Source organism: Labrus bergylta, chromosome 16 (genome assembly GCF_963930695.1).
Source record: "Labrus bergylta chromosome 16, fLabBer1.1, whole genome shotgun sequence".
In the NCBI taxonomy this organism is placed as follows: domain Eukaryota; kingdom Metazoa; phylum Chordata; class Actinopteri; order Labriformes; family Labridae; genus Labrus; species Labrus bergylta.
This window is the reverse complement of record NC_089210.1, coordinates 419,501-435,426: the sequence shown is the minus strand read 5'-3', so window position 1 is coordinate 435,426 and position 15,926 is coordinate 419,501. Positions and strand designations below refer to the sequence as shown.

Sequence of the window (15,926 nt, the reverse complement as noted above, 5' to 3'; positions counted from 1 at the left end):
CATCAGCGTGTGAACGTGTGTGAATGGATGAGTTAATACTGACGGACTCTTTACTCAGCGGCCTCTACCATCAGCGTGTGAGTGTGTGTGAATGGATGAGTTAATACTGACGGACTCTTTACTCAGCGGCCTCTACCATCAGCGTGTGTGAATGGATGAGTTAATACTGACGGACTCTTTACTCAGCGGCCTCTACCATCAGCGTGTGAGTGTGTGTGATGGATGAGTTAATACTGACGGACTCTTTACTCAGCGGCCTCTACCATCAGCGTGTGAGTGCTGTGTGAATGGATGAGTTAATACTGACGGACTCTTTACTCAGCGGCCTCTACCATCAGCGTGTGAAGGTGTGTGAATGGATGAGTTAATACTGACGGACTCTTTACTCAGCGGCCTCTACCACCAGCGTGTCAATGTGTGTGATGTGTGTGAATGGATGAGTTAATACTGATGGACTCTACTCAGCGGCCTCTACCATCAGCGTGTGAGTGTGTGTGAATGGATGAGTTAATACTGACGGACTCTTTACTCAGCGGCCTCTACCATCAGCGTGTGAGTGTGTGTGAATGGATGAGTTAATACTGACGGACTCTTTACTCAGCGGCCTCTACCACCAGCGTGTAAATGTGTGTGATGTGTGTGAATGGATGAGTTAATACTGATGGACTCTACTCAGCGGCCTCTACCATCAGCGTGTGAGTGTGTGTGAATGGATGAGTTAATACTGACGGACTCTTTACTCAGCGGCCTCTACCATCAGCGTGTGTGAATGGATGAGTTAATACTGACGGACTCTTTACTCAGCGGCCTCTACCATCAGCGTGTGAGTGTGTGTGAATGGATGAGTTAATACTGACGGACTCTTTACTCAGCGGCCTCTACCATCAGCGTGTGAGTGTGTGTGAATGGATGAGTTAATACTGACGGACTCTTTACTCAGCGGCCTCTACCATCAGCGTGTGAGGTGTGTGAATGGATGAGTTAATACTGACGGACTCTTTACTCAGCGGCCTCTACCACCAGCGTGTCAATGTGTGTGATGTGTGTGAATGGATGAGTTAATACTGATGGACTCTACTCAGCGGCCTCTACCATCAGCGTGTGAGTGTGTGTGAATGGATGAGTTAATACTGACGGACTCTTTACTCAGCGGCCTCTGCCATCAGCGTGTGAGTGTGTGTGAATGGATGAGTTAATACTGACGGACTCTTTACTCAGCGGCCTCTACCACCAGCGTGTAAATGTGTGTGATGTGTGTGAATGGATGAGTTAATACTGATGGACTCTACTCAGCGGCCTCTACCATCAGCGTGTGAGTGTGTGTGAATGGATGAGTTAATACTGACGGACTCTTTACTCAGCGGCCTCTACCATCAGCGTGTGAGTGTGTGTGAATGGATGAGTTAATACTGACGGACTCTTTACTCAGCGGCCTCTACCATCAGCGTGTGAGTGTGTGTGAATGGATGAGTTAATACTGACGGACTCTTTACTCAGCGGCCTCTACCATCAGCGTGTGAGTGTGTGTGAATGGATGAGTTAATACTGACGGACTCTTTACTCAGCGGCCTCTACCATCAGCGTGTCAATGTGTGTGAATGGATGAGTTAATACTGACGGACTCTTTACTCAGCGGCCTCTACCATCAGTGTGTGAGTGTGTGTGAATGGATGAGTTAATACTGACGGACTCTTTACTCAGCGGCCTCTACCATCAGCGTGTGTGAATGGATGAGTTAATACTGACGGACTCTTTACTCAGCGGCCTCTACCATCAGCGTGTGAGTGTGTGTGAATGGATGAGTTAATACTGACGGACTCTTTACTCAGCGGCCTCTACCATCAGCGTGTGAAGGTGTGTGAATGGATGAGTTAATACTGACGGACTCTTTACTCAGCAGCCTCTACCATCAGCGTGTGAGTGTGTGTGAATGGATGAGTTAATACCGACGGACTCTTTACTCAGCGGCCTCTACCATCAGCGTGTGAACGTGTATGAACGGATGAGTTAATACCGACGGACTCTTTACTCAGCGGCCTCTACCATCAGCGTGTGAGTGTGTGTGAATGGATGAGTTAATACCGACGGACTCTTTACTCAGCGGCCTCTACCATCAGCGTGTGAACGTGTATGAACGGATGAGTTAATACCGACGGACTCTTTACTCAGCGGCCTCTACCATCAGCGTGTGAATGGAGGCTGTGGTTGAAAGTCAGATCAGTGCAGACGATGGAATGAATGAATGAATCAGTGGCTCCTGACTGAGAGAGGCTGGGAGTGTTTTCTCCTGTTTTCAGAGTAAAAAGGTGGCGTTTGGTTTTAACAGCATGAGCGTGAGGTCTCAGCAGACTATTTTTGTTCTGTGTCAGAGATTCCTGAGTATCCAGACCTGCCCCAGCCTGCCCGGGAGCTCTGATCGACTATCAGCCGAGCACAGCAGCACCCTCATTATCGTCTTAGTTATTAGATAGGAAACAGAAATGATGCTGTTTTCTCTTTTACATCAGAAGTTTGATTTAAAGTTTTTAATGTTCAGAAAAAAGCCCAGAGTGATGTCCTTCAAGAGTCTGTCAACATCTTTACAAAATAATCTCTGTTGATTTCAGTCTTTAGCTTCGAAAAGTACAGAAGACTGTCCACATTGCAGAAGGGTTGTCCAACACATGAATACCTGACAATGTCCAACTTCCTTTTCTAACTTTTAATTAATAAAAAAGCATTAAAGTCTATAGTAAATAAATTAAATAATTTGTGAGTGTGTGTATTTCAAATTCAGGGTTGATCTGAACTGGATTGAGACGCTACGAGAGAAATAAGGAAGCTTTGTCTGAATCACACGAGCTTCTCCTCTTGCCCACATATCTGTGAAATCTAGACAATGTGCAGCAACTTGCCTGCGACTTTTGGTAACTACAAACAGTCTAGGATTTCTATTTTTTTTGCTCTGCCCGCATCGTCCTTTGTATGTGTTGAGGAGGATGATCAGATGTACGTTGTTGTGTTTCAGAGAGATAAAGAAGATGCCCTTTCTGTGATTATCAGACATCACAGATTTGTCTTATGAACATAAATGAGTCATTGGATGGATGAGTTCAGCTCTTTCCCTCCTCGTTAAGGGATTATTAAATCATCCTGCTGTCATCACAGCTGCTGTAAATCACCTTTAAATAACTCGTTGTGTGCATGGTGAAGCTTTCCTCTCTCACAGCGAGGAGGGGATGACACAGCGTCTGCCTGCAGACCCCCGATGTGTGTTTAGGTGTCTGATATGAGTCACACAAGTGTTTTCATTCCTGCACTGTGAGAAACTGACCCCCCCCTCTGCTTTATGACCCTGATAACAACATATATGAGCTTTATATGGAGGGCCCTGAGGGACAAAAACAACATATATGAGCTTTATATGGAGGGCCCTGAGGGACAAAAACAACATATATGCGCTCTATATGGAGGGCCCTGAGGGACAAAAACAACATATATGAGCTTTATATGGAGGGCCCTGAGGGACAAAAACAACATATATGAGCTCTATATGGAGGGCCCTGAGGGACAAAAACAACATATATGAGCTCTATATGGAGGGCCCTGAGGGACAAAAACAACATATATGAGCTCTATATGGAGGGCCCTGAGGGACAAAAACAACATATATGCGCTCTATATGGAGGGCCCTGAGGGACAAAAACAACATATATGAGCTCTATATGGAGGGCCCTGAGGGACAAAAACAACATATATGCGCTCTATATGGAGGGCCCTGAGGGACAAAAACAACATATATGAGCTTTATATGGAGGGCCCTGAGGGACAAAAACAACATATATGCGCTCTATATGGAGGGCCCTGAGGGACAAAAACAACATATATGCGCTTCATACGGAGGATTTGTCCTTCTTTGATTTCCTGAAATGTTTTTTTGCACGTCAGAAAATATTTTGGAAATGTAAAATGCTTTTACGTTTCGCTAAATATTTTACGTTTGATCCGTTCTGTGACGTGTTTATGCATCACCTAAAACTGTTTGTGTTTCATTAAATATTTTCACGCATTGTTCTCTGTTTGTTTTTGTTGTTGTGAAATCTTTTTGTTTCTGTTTTTTTGTAGCATGATGGAAGGAGAGAGTGTGGAGTTATTAATGGTTCTAAAGGGGTCCCATACAGAACTCTCCCTGAACTTCTTCTGGTTTCTTGTCTCCTGCAGGCGTCAGAGTTTGGGAGGCGGAGGCGGACGCGGAGGAGGAGGACTTATCTCAGGAGGAGGCGCCGTCTGCAGCCCAGTGGTCGGAGGAGCGATGTGAGGAGCTGTGGGAGCGAGTGGAGGGCGTACGACACAAACTCACTCGCATCCTTCACCCGGCTAAACTCACGCCGTATCTACGACAGTGTAAGGTGATGGATGAGCAGGATGAAGACGAGGTGCTCAACTCCACACAGTACCCGCTGCGCATCAGCAAGGCCGGTGAGAGGAGAACACAAACACACAGCATCATATCATCAGGTGTAACCGTGAGAGAGAGGACAGGAAAGAAGGCTGAGTGTGAGCACGCTGTCAGAGAGAAACAGGTGGGACAAGATAAACACTGCAGAGAGAGAGAAACAAGCAGAGCTCAGAGGAGAGCGAGATGAAAGACGGGTTAAGTACAAGGCAGCGTGTGAGGAATGAGGAGTTAAAGTTTATCATCCTGGTTTATTGTGTGTGAGTCGTCAGCGCCTCATTGGTCAGGTCTGACATAACTTCAGGAATAAATAACTTCTCCAATGAAAGAGACAAAGTGCTGACATGCTTTGTTTTAATGGTCCCACGTTGTTTAATCTGTACGGGTCTTTCAATTCAATTCAATTAAAAGAAAACTTTATTTGTCCCTGGGGGCGATTCAAAGGCACACAGAGCAGTAAATTAACAACAGTGCATGTTTAAATAAAACATTTTAAACCTAAAATATAAAGCTTAAACTTAAAATACAAAATATAAATGAGTAGATATAAGTGGACAGTGATCGGACTAACGGATGTAAACAGATGTAAACAGATGTAAACAGATGTAAACAGAACTATGTGCAGTAAACAAGAAATAAATATATATATACAGAGCTATGTGCAGGTAGGCAAATACTAAATGATAAGTTATAAATAGCTTTGTACGCGTCTTTCCTCTGCAGGTCGTCTGCTGGACATCCTGCGTGGTCAGGGTCAGAGGGGTCTTCAGGCCTTCATGGAGTCTCTGGAGTTTTATCACCCGGAGCAGTACACCCAGCTGACTGGAGAGCAGCCCACTCAGAGATGCTCCCTGATTCTGGGTAAGATGCTGTTAACCCCCACAGGGGCCGCCTCCAGGGTTTATCTGGGCCCCTCCCCCACATCCTGACGCACGCCAGCACACAAGTCATAACGATGGTTGCCAATGTCCTCGATGAGTCCCAGCGTCACCGATGTGTTTGTACAATTAAACAAAAAACAAGACGTTACCAAAGATCTGATGTGTAGGACATTTATAATCCATCGTCTGCTCGGGGACAACAGATGGAAATGAGCTAGTTAGCGAAACTGGTACAGAGCATCTCTTCTCTTCTGACACTAATGTTTTGTTTTTGTCCCTGATTCAAATAAACCATTAAATTACAAATAGAATCATATCAAAGTTCAAACTTCTGGTTTCTATAACACGGACCCTTCCTCCATTGGGGGACAGTTTCACGTCTTCAGACCTTCACCCCCCACATGTCTCTCCTCCTCAGACGAAGAGGGTCCCGAGGGTCTGACCCAGTTTCTCCTCCTGGAGGTTCGTAAACTGAGAGAGCAGCTTCGGAGCAGCCGCCTGTGTGAGCGCCGTTTGTCTCAGCGCTGCAGGATGGCCGAGGAGGATCGCAGCCGGGCCGAACGCAAAGCTCAGGAGCTCCGTCACGACCGGCTGCAGCTGGAGAGGTGAGGATCTGTGTGTTTTATCATACTCTTTTCTACGGTGGCCCTGAAGGTAAACGGCAAAATATTTCACCAAAATGTTTAAAGCTGACGTGGAAACCTTCTGATGATTTGTGATGTTCAGGGTGCGTCAGGACTGGGAGTCAGCGAGTCGGGAGCTGGGCCGCCTGAAGGACCGACACCTGGAGCAGGCTGTGAAATACTCCAGAGCTCTGGAGGAACAAGGGAAGTCCTCGAGCCGGGAGAGAGAGATGCTGACTCAGGTGGGCGAGCAGAGATATGATGTAACAAAGACTGTGTTTGATTTATTGAACAGAAGAACATTTTCATTTTTAAAATGTGGTTCCTCGTCTCTGCTCGTCTCAGCTGGAGGAGCTCCGGTCGAGGCTGACAGAAACAGAAACACTCGACGCTCCAGGAAACACCTCGTCAGCAAAAAGACACGCTGTGACCTCCAACGGGGTCAAAGACTCGCCTCCAGCTTTACCAGACAAACCGTTACACCGGACTGCGGTGCAGAAAGCCGACAGTGATGGACCTCACATGAGGGACTCGGTATGTACGGGTACCTTCAGAATCCTCTCCTCATATTTGATTTCCCTTTTTCCAAAAGTCGTGTTTTTAACATTCTAAAAAAAAGTTCTTCCTGTTGTTGACTTCAGGCTCTGATGGACATCCTGCAGCAGGACCGCAGGGAGTCTGCGGAGCAGAGGCACGAACTCTGTGATATCATCTCCCGACTACAGGGGGAGCTAGAGAGCACGGAGGAGCAAAGACTGAAGGTGAGAAGATGTTGTTCTCTCTTCTCTCAGTGTGTGAGCAGCTGATGAAGATGATGAAGCCTCTTCATGAAGCTTCTGATGTTTTATCTGCAGCTGGAGTCGCAGTGCAAGCAGCTGCAGCTTAAGGTGAGGACTCTGCAGCTGGACTGGGAGACGGAGCAGAAGAGGAGCTTGTCCTACTTCAACCAGATCATGGAGCTGGAGAAGGAGCGAGACCAGGTCGGTGTGGAGGGGAAGGGGGGTCTGAAGAGACAAGGGACTGCGACCTCGTGCTCAACTTCTTTTTATTTGATTATGACAACGAAAATAGAAGTCGAAGGCGCCAAATACAATATTTTTCAACTTGCAAAAATTGCAGGCAAACTCCTCCACACTGTCTGAGTTAGTGGAAATGTTTCCTCCTCCACTTTGTTTAAACTGCACAACATTATCGGCAACTTGTCGTCTTCACACGGTCGAGATCACAACATTGTCGATGTTTCCTCCTGCAGGCTCTCTGATGAATTCCTCTCCTGTGCTCATGAAATGAAAAGTTTTTAAAACGTGTCTCATCCAAAATCTTTTCCTCCCACCAGGCTCTGCGTAGTCGGGACAGCCTGCAGCTGGAGTACACCGACTGTCTGCTGGATAAGAACCGTCTGCGTAAACGTATCGCCGAGCTGCAGGCGAGCGTGGAGCAGCAGCACCGGGAGCTGGAGAAGGAGAGAGAGAGGAGCCGGGAGCAGATGGAGCAGAGCATGTCGTCTCTGCACTGTGTGAGTGAGAACACTCAGAGTCTGTCCACTCACACCACAGCACTCTTTAAACCCTGTCTCATGTCTGTCCTCACAGTCCCACCTGTCCCTGTGCAGCGAGGACCAGTGCTACGGCCCCTGCTGCTCCCTCGGCCCCCACCTGAGACCCCAGACCGGCAGCTCCCACCCCCTGCTGAGGAAGGTCAGGAGTGACAGTCCTCATCATACCACAATCTTAAACTTTGTTATGATTACAGTGAAAAGTGTTTGTTACCATGGCAACACAAATAGAAGTCCTCACCGTCCAATATTTGTGTTTAATTAACAAATGTTGCAGAAACTGTAAATTGTCTAAATTGTTGGCAACATTTGAACTGCATGTTTCCTTCTGTCCTTATTCAAAGAACTCTCCTTCTTCTTCTCCTTCTTCTCCTTCTCCTTCTCCTCCTTCTCCTCCTTCTCCTTCTTCTTCTCCTTCTTCTCCTTCTTCTTCTTCTTCTCCTTCTTCTTCTTCTTCTCCTTCTCCTTCTCCTTCTCCTTCTCCTTCTCCTTCTCCTTCTCCTTCTCCTTCTCCTCTCCTCTCCTCTCCGTTTCCGTTTCCGTTTCCGGTTTCCGGTTTCCGGTGAGTGTGAGTGTGAGTGTGAGTGACGGTGGTGGTGTTGCGAGTGGCGCGGAGATTGAATTGTTTGCTATCCTTTCTACTGTTTTCAAAGTGCACGATCAGGTCAGATTGTTTTCATATTTGTATTGAGTGTTGTTGGCTGTGTAAGACAGATCGTTGGAGGGGTTGGAGGGAGGAATGGCGTCTGCTGAGACGCCACCTCCGACTCTCCGACAGGGAGTTCGGATAGTCCCTCCGAACGGTACTGTCACCGTGGAGGAGGTTCTGTTAGCTGCAGGTGAACAGGTAGGCCATGATAAACTTTTGTATGCATCCCGAATGAACAAGGCTGTGGTTGTTTTTCTGAAGAGTGAGCCTCTTGTGTATCAGCTGATTGAGAGTGGTGTGTTCATTAGGGATTTGTTTGTGCAGGTTTCCCCGTTGTCGGTTCCCTCTACGCGGATCACCGTATCCGGTGTTCCGCCGTTTATTTCTAACGACTTGTTAGAGAACGAACTCCGCAGGTTTGGGAAGTTTGCGAGTGGTTTCAAAACTGTGAGTCTAGGGTGTAAAGATCCCAAACTGAAACATGTCCAATCTTTGCGGCGTCAGGTGTTCATGTTTTTGGATTCGCCCACACAGACTCTGGAGGTTTCCTTTAGAGTGAAACACGGTGACGCTTCTTATATGGTGTATGCGAGCTCGGGACAGCTGAAGTGTTTTGAGTGTGGTGATGTGGGACACAAACGTTTTGCGTGTCCGCACAGACAGCAGGAGGCGGCTAGTGCTGCCGCTGACGCGGGCAGCTCTGTTAGTGTGGCGCATGTGGTGGAGGCCGCGTCCGCGTCCGTGCCCGGGGCGGGGGCCGCGTCCGCGTCCGTGCCCGGGGCGGGGGCCGCGTCCGCGCCTGCGCCTTGTGCTGAGGCCGTGGCTGAGGTAGAAGTGGCTTCGACCAGCTCTCAGGCTACAGAAAAATCACAGACTGTAGATAATGATAAAACTGAAGATTCCACAAGTTCTGCAGTTGTAGATGTTTCATTGAAGGAAGGTAAGACAGTGTGTTGTAGCCAGGCATCATGTGAAGGAGAGGACATGGATGAAGATTATGAGTCAGACAATGCATCCATTGCTGATTTGCCAAATAGTGGCTCTGGTCTTTATTCTTTAGAGTCAATCAATCAATTTATGGATGAAACGTACAACAAATCAGTAAAAATAAGTGACTACTTTAGTGATACTGAAAAGTTCATAAAGTCAGTCAGCATACTGAAAAGACAGGTTGGGTTTGACCTCCTGGACGCGAAAAAACGGTTCCGTCTTAAAAAGCACATCACCGCACTGAGGAAAGTTGGACGTAAGAGTGTGAAGAAGACAAAGAAATGATCATGCATCACAAGGTGTTTTTCTTCTTCTACTGTTCCCTGTTTGTGTCTACTTGTCTGTTCTTTCTCTCTGATCTTTCTATGAGGAGTCTTAAGATAGGATCTCTTAACATTAATGGTGGGAGAGACAGACAGAAAAGGGGCCTTATCTCTGAGATCTCAACTCAGAAAAACATTGATATCTTGTTTTTACAAGAGACTCATACCACACCATCAGATGAGACAGATTGGGGTTTATGGTGGGAGGGCTCTAACTACCTTAGCCATGGCACCAACTTTAGTGCAGGAGTAGCCATTTTGTTTAGAGCATCTGCAAATGTAAAGATCGTCTCTTGTGCTGAAATTGTAAAGGGAAGGCTTTTAATTGTAAGAGCAGAAATAGAGGACACTGTTTTCTGCTTCACTAATATTCATGCTCCAAATAATGGAGCTGAAAGGGTAGCTTTCTATACCCGCCTCCAAAAGGAGTTAGTGATCTATAATCAGGATCAGATCATTCTTGGTGGTGATTTTAACTGCACACTTGATTTCACCGTGGATAGAATAGGAGAGGAGCCACATCCACATTCATCCCAGACTTTAAACACTGTCATCTCTCACCTGGATTTGTTGGACACATTTAGAGTGAAACATCCACAATCCAGACAGTATACATGGGTCAGGGTTAACAGTAACAGGGTGTGTGCAGCTAGACTGGACAGGGTTTACATCTCCAGAACTCTCAACCCCAGATTAATTCATTGTAATATTCTGCCTGTCGGCTTCACTGATCACCATTTTGTTAGTGTGGAGCTGATTATTTCACCAGGTGAAAGGGCTAAGTCCTTCTGGCATTTTAATAACAAGCTTCTACTGGACAATGTTTTCTGTAAAAACTTTGGGTGTTTTTGGGATCAGTGGCAATTAAGAAAAGTTGAGTTTGATTCTTTGAAGCTTTGGTGGGAGGTTGGTAAAGCTCAGATTCGTGTTTTTTGTCAGCAGTACACGTCACACTCTTCTGCTAGATTAAAAACAGTCATTAAAAATCTTGAGGACAACATTAAGAACCTTGAGGAGGGGTTAAATGGGAGTGTGGATCCCACCACTGGTACCCTGCTGAAGGAGAAACGTATGGAGTTGAGCTCTTTCCTGCAGGAGAGGGTGAAGGGAGCTCTTGTGCGGAGTCGTTTCCTTCAACTCAAAGACATGGATGCCCCAACGTCTTTCTTTTTCAATCTTGAGAGATCTGTGGCTCAAAAAAAGCTGCTGACTTGTCTGAAACTGCCAGGAGGTCGAATAACAGCTGATCCAAAGGAAATGAGCAGTCATGCCATGCAGTTCTATGAGGATCTGTTTGGAGCAGAGAGTTGCAGCCAGGAGTGTCGCAGGGAGCTCCTGGAGGGTCTCCCTCAGCTCAGTGTGGAGGAGAGGTCTCTTCTGGAAGGGGAGCTGTCTCTGGAGGAGCTCACTGCTGCTGTCACTCAGATGGCAACAGGAAGAGCACCTGGAATAGATGGGTTGTCCACAGACTTTTTTAAGAGGTTCTGGAATATCCTTGGGTCTGACCTGCATAGTGTTTTAATGGAGTGTTGCAGGACCGGGTCTCTTCCTGGTTCTTGTAAGAGAGCAGTTCTTTCCTTGCTCCCCAAGAAAGGTGACCTGGCATTGTTAAAAAACTGGAGGCCGGTTGCTTTGCTTTGTGCGGACTACAAGATCCTCTCCAGAGCTTTATCGAACAGACTAAAGGACGTTCTGGGAAGTGTGGTCCATAAAGACCAGAGTTACTGTGTTCCAGACCGGACAATCATGGATAATGTTTTTCTTATCAGAGATGTCATTGATGTGTGTAAAATCTATAATCTAAATGTTGGCATTGTGTCTCTGGATCAAGAGAAGGCGTTTGACAGGGTGGATCACTTGTATTTGTTTTCTGCACTGAGGTCTTTTTGTTTTGGGGATGGTTTTGTGTCATTAGTTGGGTTGTTGTATCAGGATGCACAGTGTTTGGTGAAGATGGGGGCGGGGTTGAGTCGGCCAATCCCTGTACGGCGAGGGATCAGACAAGGTTGTCCCATCTCCGGCCAGCTGTACAGCTTGGCTATTGAGCCCTTGCTGTGCAGGTTGAGGGGCCGGCTCAGCGGGCTTTCTTTGCCCGCGGCCTGTAGCATTGAATGTCCCCCTACAATTTCTGCCTATGCTGATGATGTAAACATCTTCATCTCCAATCAGGGGGACGTTCGGTGTCTGCGGGACACCCTGTCCCTGTATGAAAGGGCAACGGCTGCACGGGTGAACTGGGAAAAAAGTGGTGCCTTATTGGTGGGAGAGTGGAGGGACCAGGCAGTGCCCAGTCTGCCTGGTGGACTTGAGTGGGGGAGGGAGGGGTTGAAGGTGTTGGGGGTTTATTTGGGTACCGAGGGCTTTAAAAGTAAAAACTGGGAGGGAGTTAGGGAGAAAGTGTGCGCTCGGTTGTCTAAATGGAAATGGTTGCTACCCCAGTTGTCGTATAGGGGAAGAGTTCTGGTGGTCAATAACTTGGTTGCCTCGACTCTCTGGCACAGACTTGTGGCTTTGACACCTCCAAGAGGGCTGGTGGAGGACATTCAAAGGGCCATCCTGGACTTCTTCTGGTCAGGCAAACACTGGGTCCAGGCGGCAGTCCTCTACCTGCCGGTGGCTGAAGGGGGACATGGACTTATAGACATTCAGTCAAAAATTGCCTCATTCAGACTCCAGACTGCACAGAGACTCCTTTTCACTTGTGGTCCCAGCTGGATGGACATCGCTTGACTGCTGCTGAGGAGAGCTGGACGGCTGGGGTACACTAAGCAGCTCTTTCTGTTAAAGCTTGAGGAGGTGGATCTCACTGGATTAACATCCTTTTATATGTCTGTAATGCAGGCATGGAAAATGTACACATTCAAAAGGGAAAAAACTGAGAGTCTGGGAATGTGGATCTTTGAGGAACCGTTATTTTTTAATGATTTTATAAGGACTCCAACTTTGCAGTCAGCCAGTCTCCGGGCCAGTTTCAGAGAGGCAGGCTGCACAAAACTGGGTCACCTGGTAAGACTGACCCTGGACGCCCTCAAAGAAAGGACCAATATCACCTCCAGCCGGGTGGTTGAAAGAGTGGTGGAGGAAGTCTTTGCTGCACTTCCAGTAAAACTTGTGACATTTCTAAACATTGAGAATCTGTGTGAGCAGTGGAGTGAAGAGGGCGAATACAGCTTCCCATCTTTGTCTGTTACCCCAGATGTCGGGGAGTGGCAGGAAAGAGGAGGTGGACTGCTGTCCTTTAGTACTCCTGTTCTGGGAAAGTTCCAGGATGCAGGGAAAAAGGCACTCTATCAGTCCTGTGTTAAGGTCCTACATCTTCGTGGTCTGTCGGGAGTGAAAGAGTCGAGGTGGATCGAGTTTTTTGGCCCGGAGGTTTCCCCGAAAGGCAGCTGGCGGTCCCTGTATAAGCTGCCTGTTGAGAAGAGAACAGCAGATCTCCAGTGGAGAGTTGTGCATGGGGGTATAGCCACGAACAGATACAGAGCGCACATTGATCCAGGGGTGGGAGAGGAGTGTTTGTTTTGTTCACTAACTGAAACTTTGTCTCATCTGTTTGTTGAGTGTCCCAGGCTCTCACTCTTGTTTGTCCTTATGAAAAGCTTGTTTGAAGCTCTCGGGGAGGATTTCTCTTATGCAGTGTTTGTTTTTGGGCCAAAGTATTCTGCAAAGAAAAAGACTGTACATACACTGATGAACTTTTTATCTGGCTCTGCTAAGTTGGCCATTTGGCTTACACGCAAGAACCGAGCTCAGGGTACTGGCTGTGTGGAACCGGTGCTGGTTCTGGAGGGACTTTTGAAGGCCAGACTAAAGGTAGAATTTGCCTATTATCAAATGATGGACAATGTGCAAGACTTTAATAGTGTATGGGCTGTGGAAGAAGCTTTGTGCTCTGTGGGTGGGGATGGAGAGCTGATTATTCATTTTTGATGCAGTAAATGTTGTTTTTGTTGATGTTGTGATTTTTGTTGCACTTGTTTTGTTTTATGTTTTATTTTTTATTTATTTATTTATTTCCTTCTCTTGATCTGAGTGATGATGTGACAGTGTTATAATTTTCTCCTGGTAGTGGTAAAATAAAAGGTATTTTGAAAACCAAACCTTCTCCTTCTTCTCCTTCTTCTCCTTCTCCTTCTCCTTCTCCTTCTTCTTCTCCTTCTTCTTCTCCTTCTTCTTCTTCTCCTTCTCCTTCTTCTTCTTCTTCTTCTTCTGTCGTAACCTTCAGCATGTTGGTACCTGCACAATACCTCACATATTTCCTCTTCTTCTCTGTGTCACAGTCGCCCTCTAGTGGCCAAGCCAATGAAAACTCAGAGGGTGAGTTATGGAAGTTTAGCAAATTAAAAAACTTTCAACATGAGCAGACACATTTCATTGATTTGAATATTTCCTCTCCTTCAGATTCTCGCTCTAACTCCGATGACAATCTCCTCGTCTCAGTGAGTATCTCAGCTCGTCTCATTCTTCAAGAGAAAAATAAAACCTGTCGGTCTCATATGTTTGACCTCTCGACCTTCAGACTGAAGACAACGAGAAGGAGATAAACCGTCTCTCCACGTTCCCTTTCCCTCCCTGTAAGAACTCCATCAACCGACGCTTCAACACCGAGTGAGTTTCTGACACCTGAACCTCCGTCTTCATAACGTGCTGACTCTCCTTCCCTTTGTGTTGTTTTATTCACATCGTTTGTTTCTGATCTGTGAAGGTTTGATTTGGAGTCGTGGGGCAGCGATGAGAACGATAACATCACAGGTACATCTGATTATTAGAGCTGGACCCAAGAGAGGCTCAGACGGGGGGGGGGGGGGGGGGGGGGGTCAGTGCATGTTGGACTTCAGTGAAGAAGCTGTTCTATGTGTAGCTCCTGCCAGAGGTCAAAGGTCAACAGATGAAGGCCGGGCCCCCCCCCCCCCCCCCCCCCATGTTTCAGCTCAGGAGGTTATACATGTGTGAGTTCTATGTTCTGAAGCTCTGTGATGTTTCCAGGTGAGCAGAGTGAATCATCTCTGTGGGACTCCTGTGCCTCTCTGCACTCTCACCTGTTCCCCCCCGACCTGGTCCACCTACCTGAAGTCTCTACACAGGAGCCGAGTGTTCCCAGGTACTCGCTCTGACGCCTGCACAAGAGAAGCAGGAAACTATTCTCCCTATGCACGCTGTGTCGCTTCGTTAAAAGGGGCGGGACATCTTAAATAGGAAGTGGCTACAAGCCTGCAACCAATCATCATCATGACGTCAGCTCAACAAATTAATAAATTAATGAAACATCATCTTGTTGATGATGAAAATGGCGCCGTGAGCTTCAGATGCTGCGACCTCGTCTGAGGTCGCCGTGAAAGAAACGGTTATAAAATAAATAAATAATAATGAATATATAATATATATAATAAATAATAATGAATATATAATAAATAATAATGAATATATAATAAATAATAATGAATATATAATAAATAATAATAATAATAAAGACAGAAACAATGTGATCATATGTTTCTTAAAGCACAAAATGAAACTGTGGACGACATCTTTATATCCTGTCAGGGTGCCCCCCCACTCCCCGTCCTCCAGCCCCCCCGTCTCTCCCCCCCCCCGAGCCAGCCTGGCAGACGACATCACCGTGATCGGAGGAAACCAGACGGGGATCTTTGTCAGCCACGTGACCGCCGGATCACCCGCTGAGCGATGTGGACTGAAGGAGGGCAGCGAGCTGCTGGAGGTGTGTGTGTGTGTGTGTGTGTGTGTGTGTGTGTGTGTGTGTGTGTGTGTGTGTGTGTGTGTGTGTGTGTGTGTGTGTGTGTGTGTGTGTGTGTGTGTGTGTGTGTGTGTGTGTGTGTGTGTGTGTGTGGGTGTGTATGTGTGTTAATGTGTGTGTGTGTGTGTGTGTGTTAATGTATGTGTGTGTGTGTGTGGGTGTTAATGTGTGTGTGTGTGTGTGTGTGTGCGTGTGTGTGTGTGTGTGTGTGTGTTAATGTGTGTGTGTGTGTGTGTGTGTATGTGTGTTAGTGTGTGTGTGTGTGTGTGTATGTGTGTTAATGTGTGTGTGTGTGTGTGTGTGTGTGTGTGTGTGTGTGTGTGTGTGTGTATATGTGTGTTAATGTGTGTGTGTGTGTGTGTATGTGTGTTAATGTGTGTGTGTGTGTGTGTGTGTGTTAATGTGTGTGTGTGTGTGTGTGTGTGTGTGTGTGTGTGTGTGTGTGTGGATCATAACGTCTTCTCTGTGTGGTGGTTACAGCTGGAGGGCGTTCTGTTCGGGGGGGGCGGCGTGCTGCTGAAGCAGTGCACGGCGGAGGTCGCTCACTTCTCTCTGCAGTGGTGGAGCGAGCCGGCGAGCCTCAAACACACAAGTAACCTCGAGGGTGAGCGCCTCCTCTCAGACGATGTGTGTGTGATGATGTGAGAGCGGCTCTGTGACTTCTGTTCTCGTCCTCAGCGTACTCCAGGCTGTGCGCCCTGCGCTCCTCGCCCTC

At 47.1% G+C, this 15,926-nt stretch overlaps 1 protein-coding gene across 2 annotated transcripts in view; it reads left to right on the top strand.

The window, feature by feature from the left end:
- The window catches only part of zmp:0000000896 (caspase recruitment domain-containing protein 10), a 42,403-nt gene that overhangs the window by 2,753 nt on the left and 23,724 nt on the right, over positions 1 to 15,926 (top strand). For both annotated transcript variants that reach the window (XM_065964865.1, XM_065964864.1), the window contains exons 2-18: positions 4,201 to 4,458; positions 5,159 to 5,296; positions 5,735 to 5,921; positions 6,043 to 6,181; positions 6,285 to 6,473; positions 6,581 to 6,700; positions 6,794 to 6,919; positions 7,276 to 7,455; positions 7,532 to 7,636; positions 13,737 to 13,773; positions 13,858 to 13,895; positions 13,976 to 14,064; positions 14,162 to 14,208; positions 14,443 to 14,557; positions 15,001 to 15,175; positions 15,692 to 15,815; positions 15,890 to 15,926. The exon at positions 15,890 to 15,926 is cut by the window's right edge and continues 204 nt beyond it. In XM_065964865.1, the coding sequence (XP_065820937.1) occupies positions 4,201 to 4,458; positions 5,159 to 5,296; positions 5,735 to 5,921; positions 6,043 to 6,181; positions 6,285 to 6,473; positions 6,581 to 6,700; positions 6,794 to 6,919; positions 7,276 to 7,455; positions 7,532 to 7,636; positions 13,737 to 13,773; positions 13,858 to 13,895; positions 13,976 to 14,064; positions 14,162 to 14,208; positions 14,443 to 14,557; positions 15,001 to 15,175; positions 15,692 to 15,815; positions 15,890 to 15,926 (2,104 nt within the window). The remainder of the gene's footprint in view (positions 1 to 4,200; positions 4,459 to 5,158; positions 5,297 to 5,734; positions 5,922 to 6,042; positions 6,182 to 6,284; positions 6,474 to 6,580; positions 6,701 to 6,793; positions 6,920 to 7,275; positions 7,456 to 7,531; positions 7,637 to 13,736; positions 13,774 to 13,857; positions 13,896 to 13,975; positions 14,065 to 14,161; positions 14,209 to 14,442; positions 14,558 to 15,000; positions 15,176 to 15,691; positions 15,816 to 15,889) is intronic.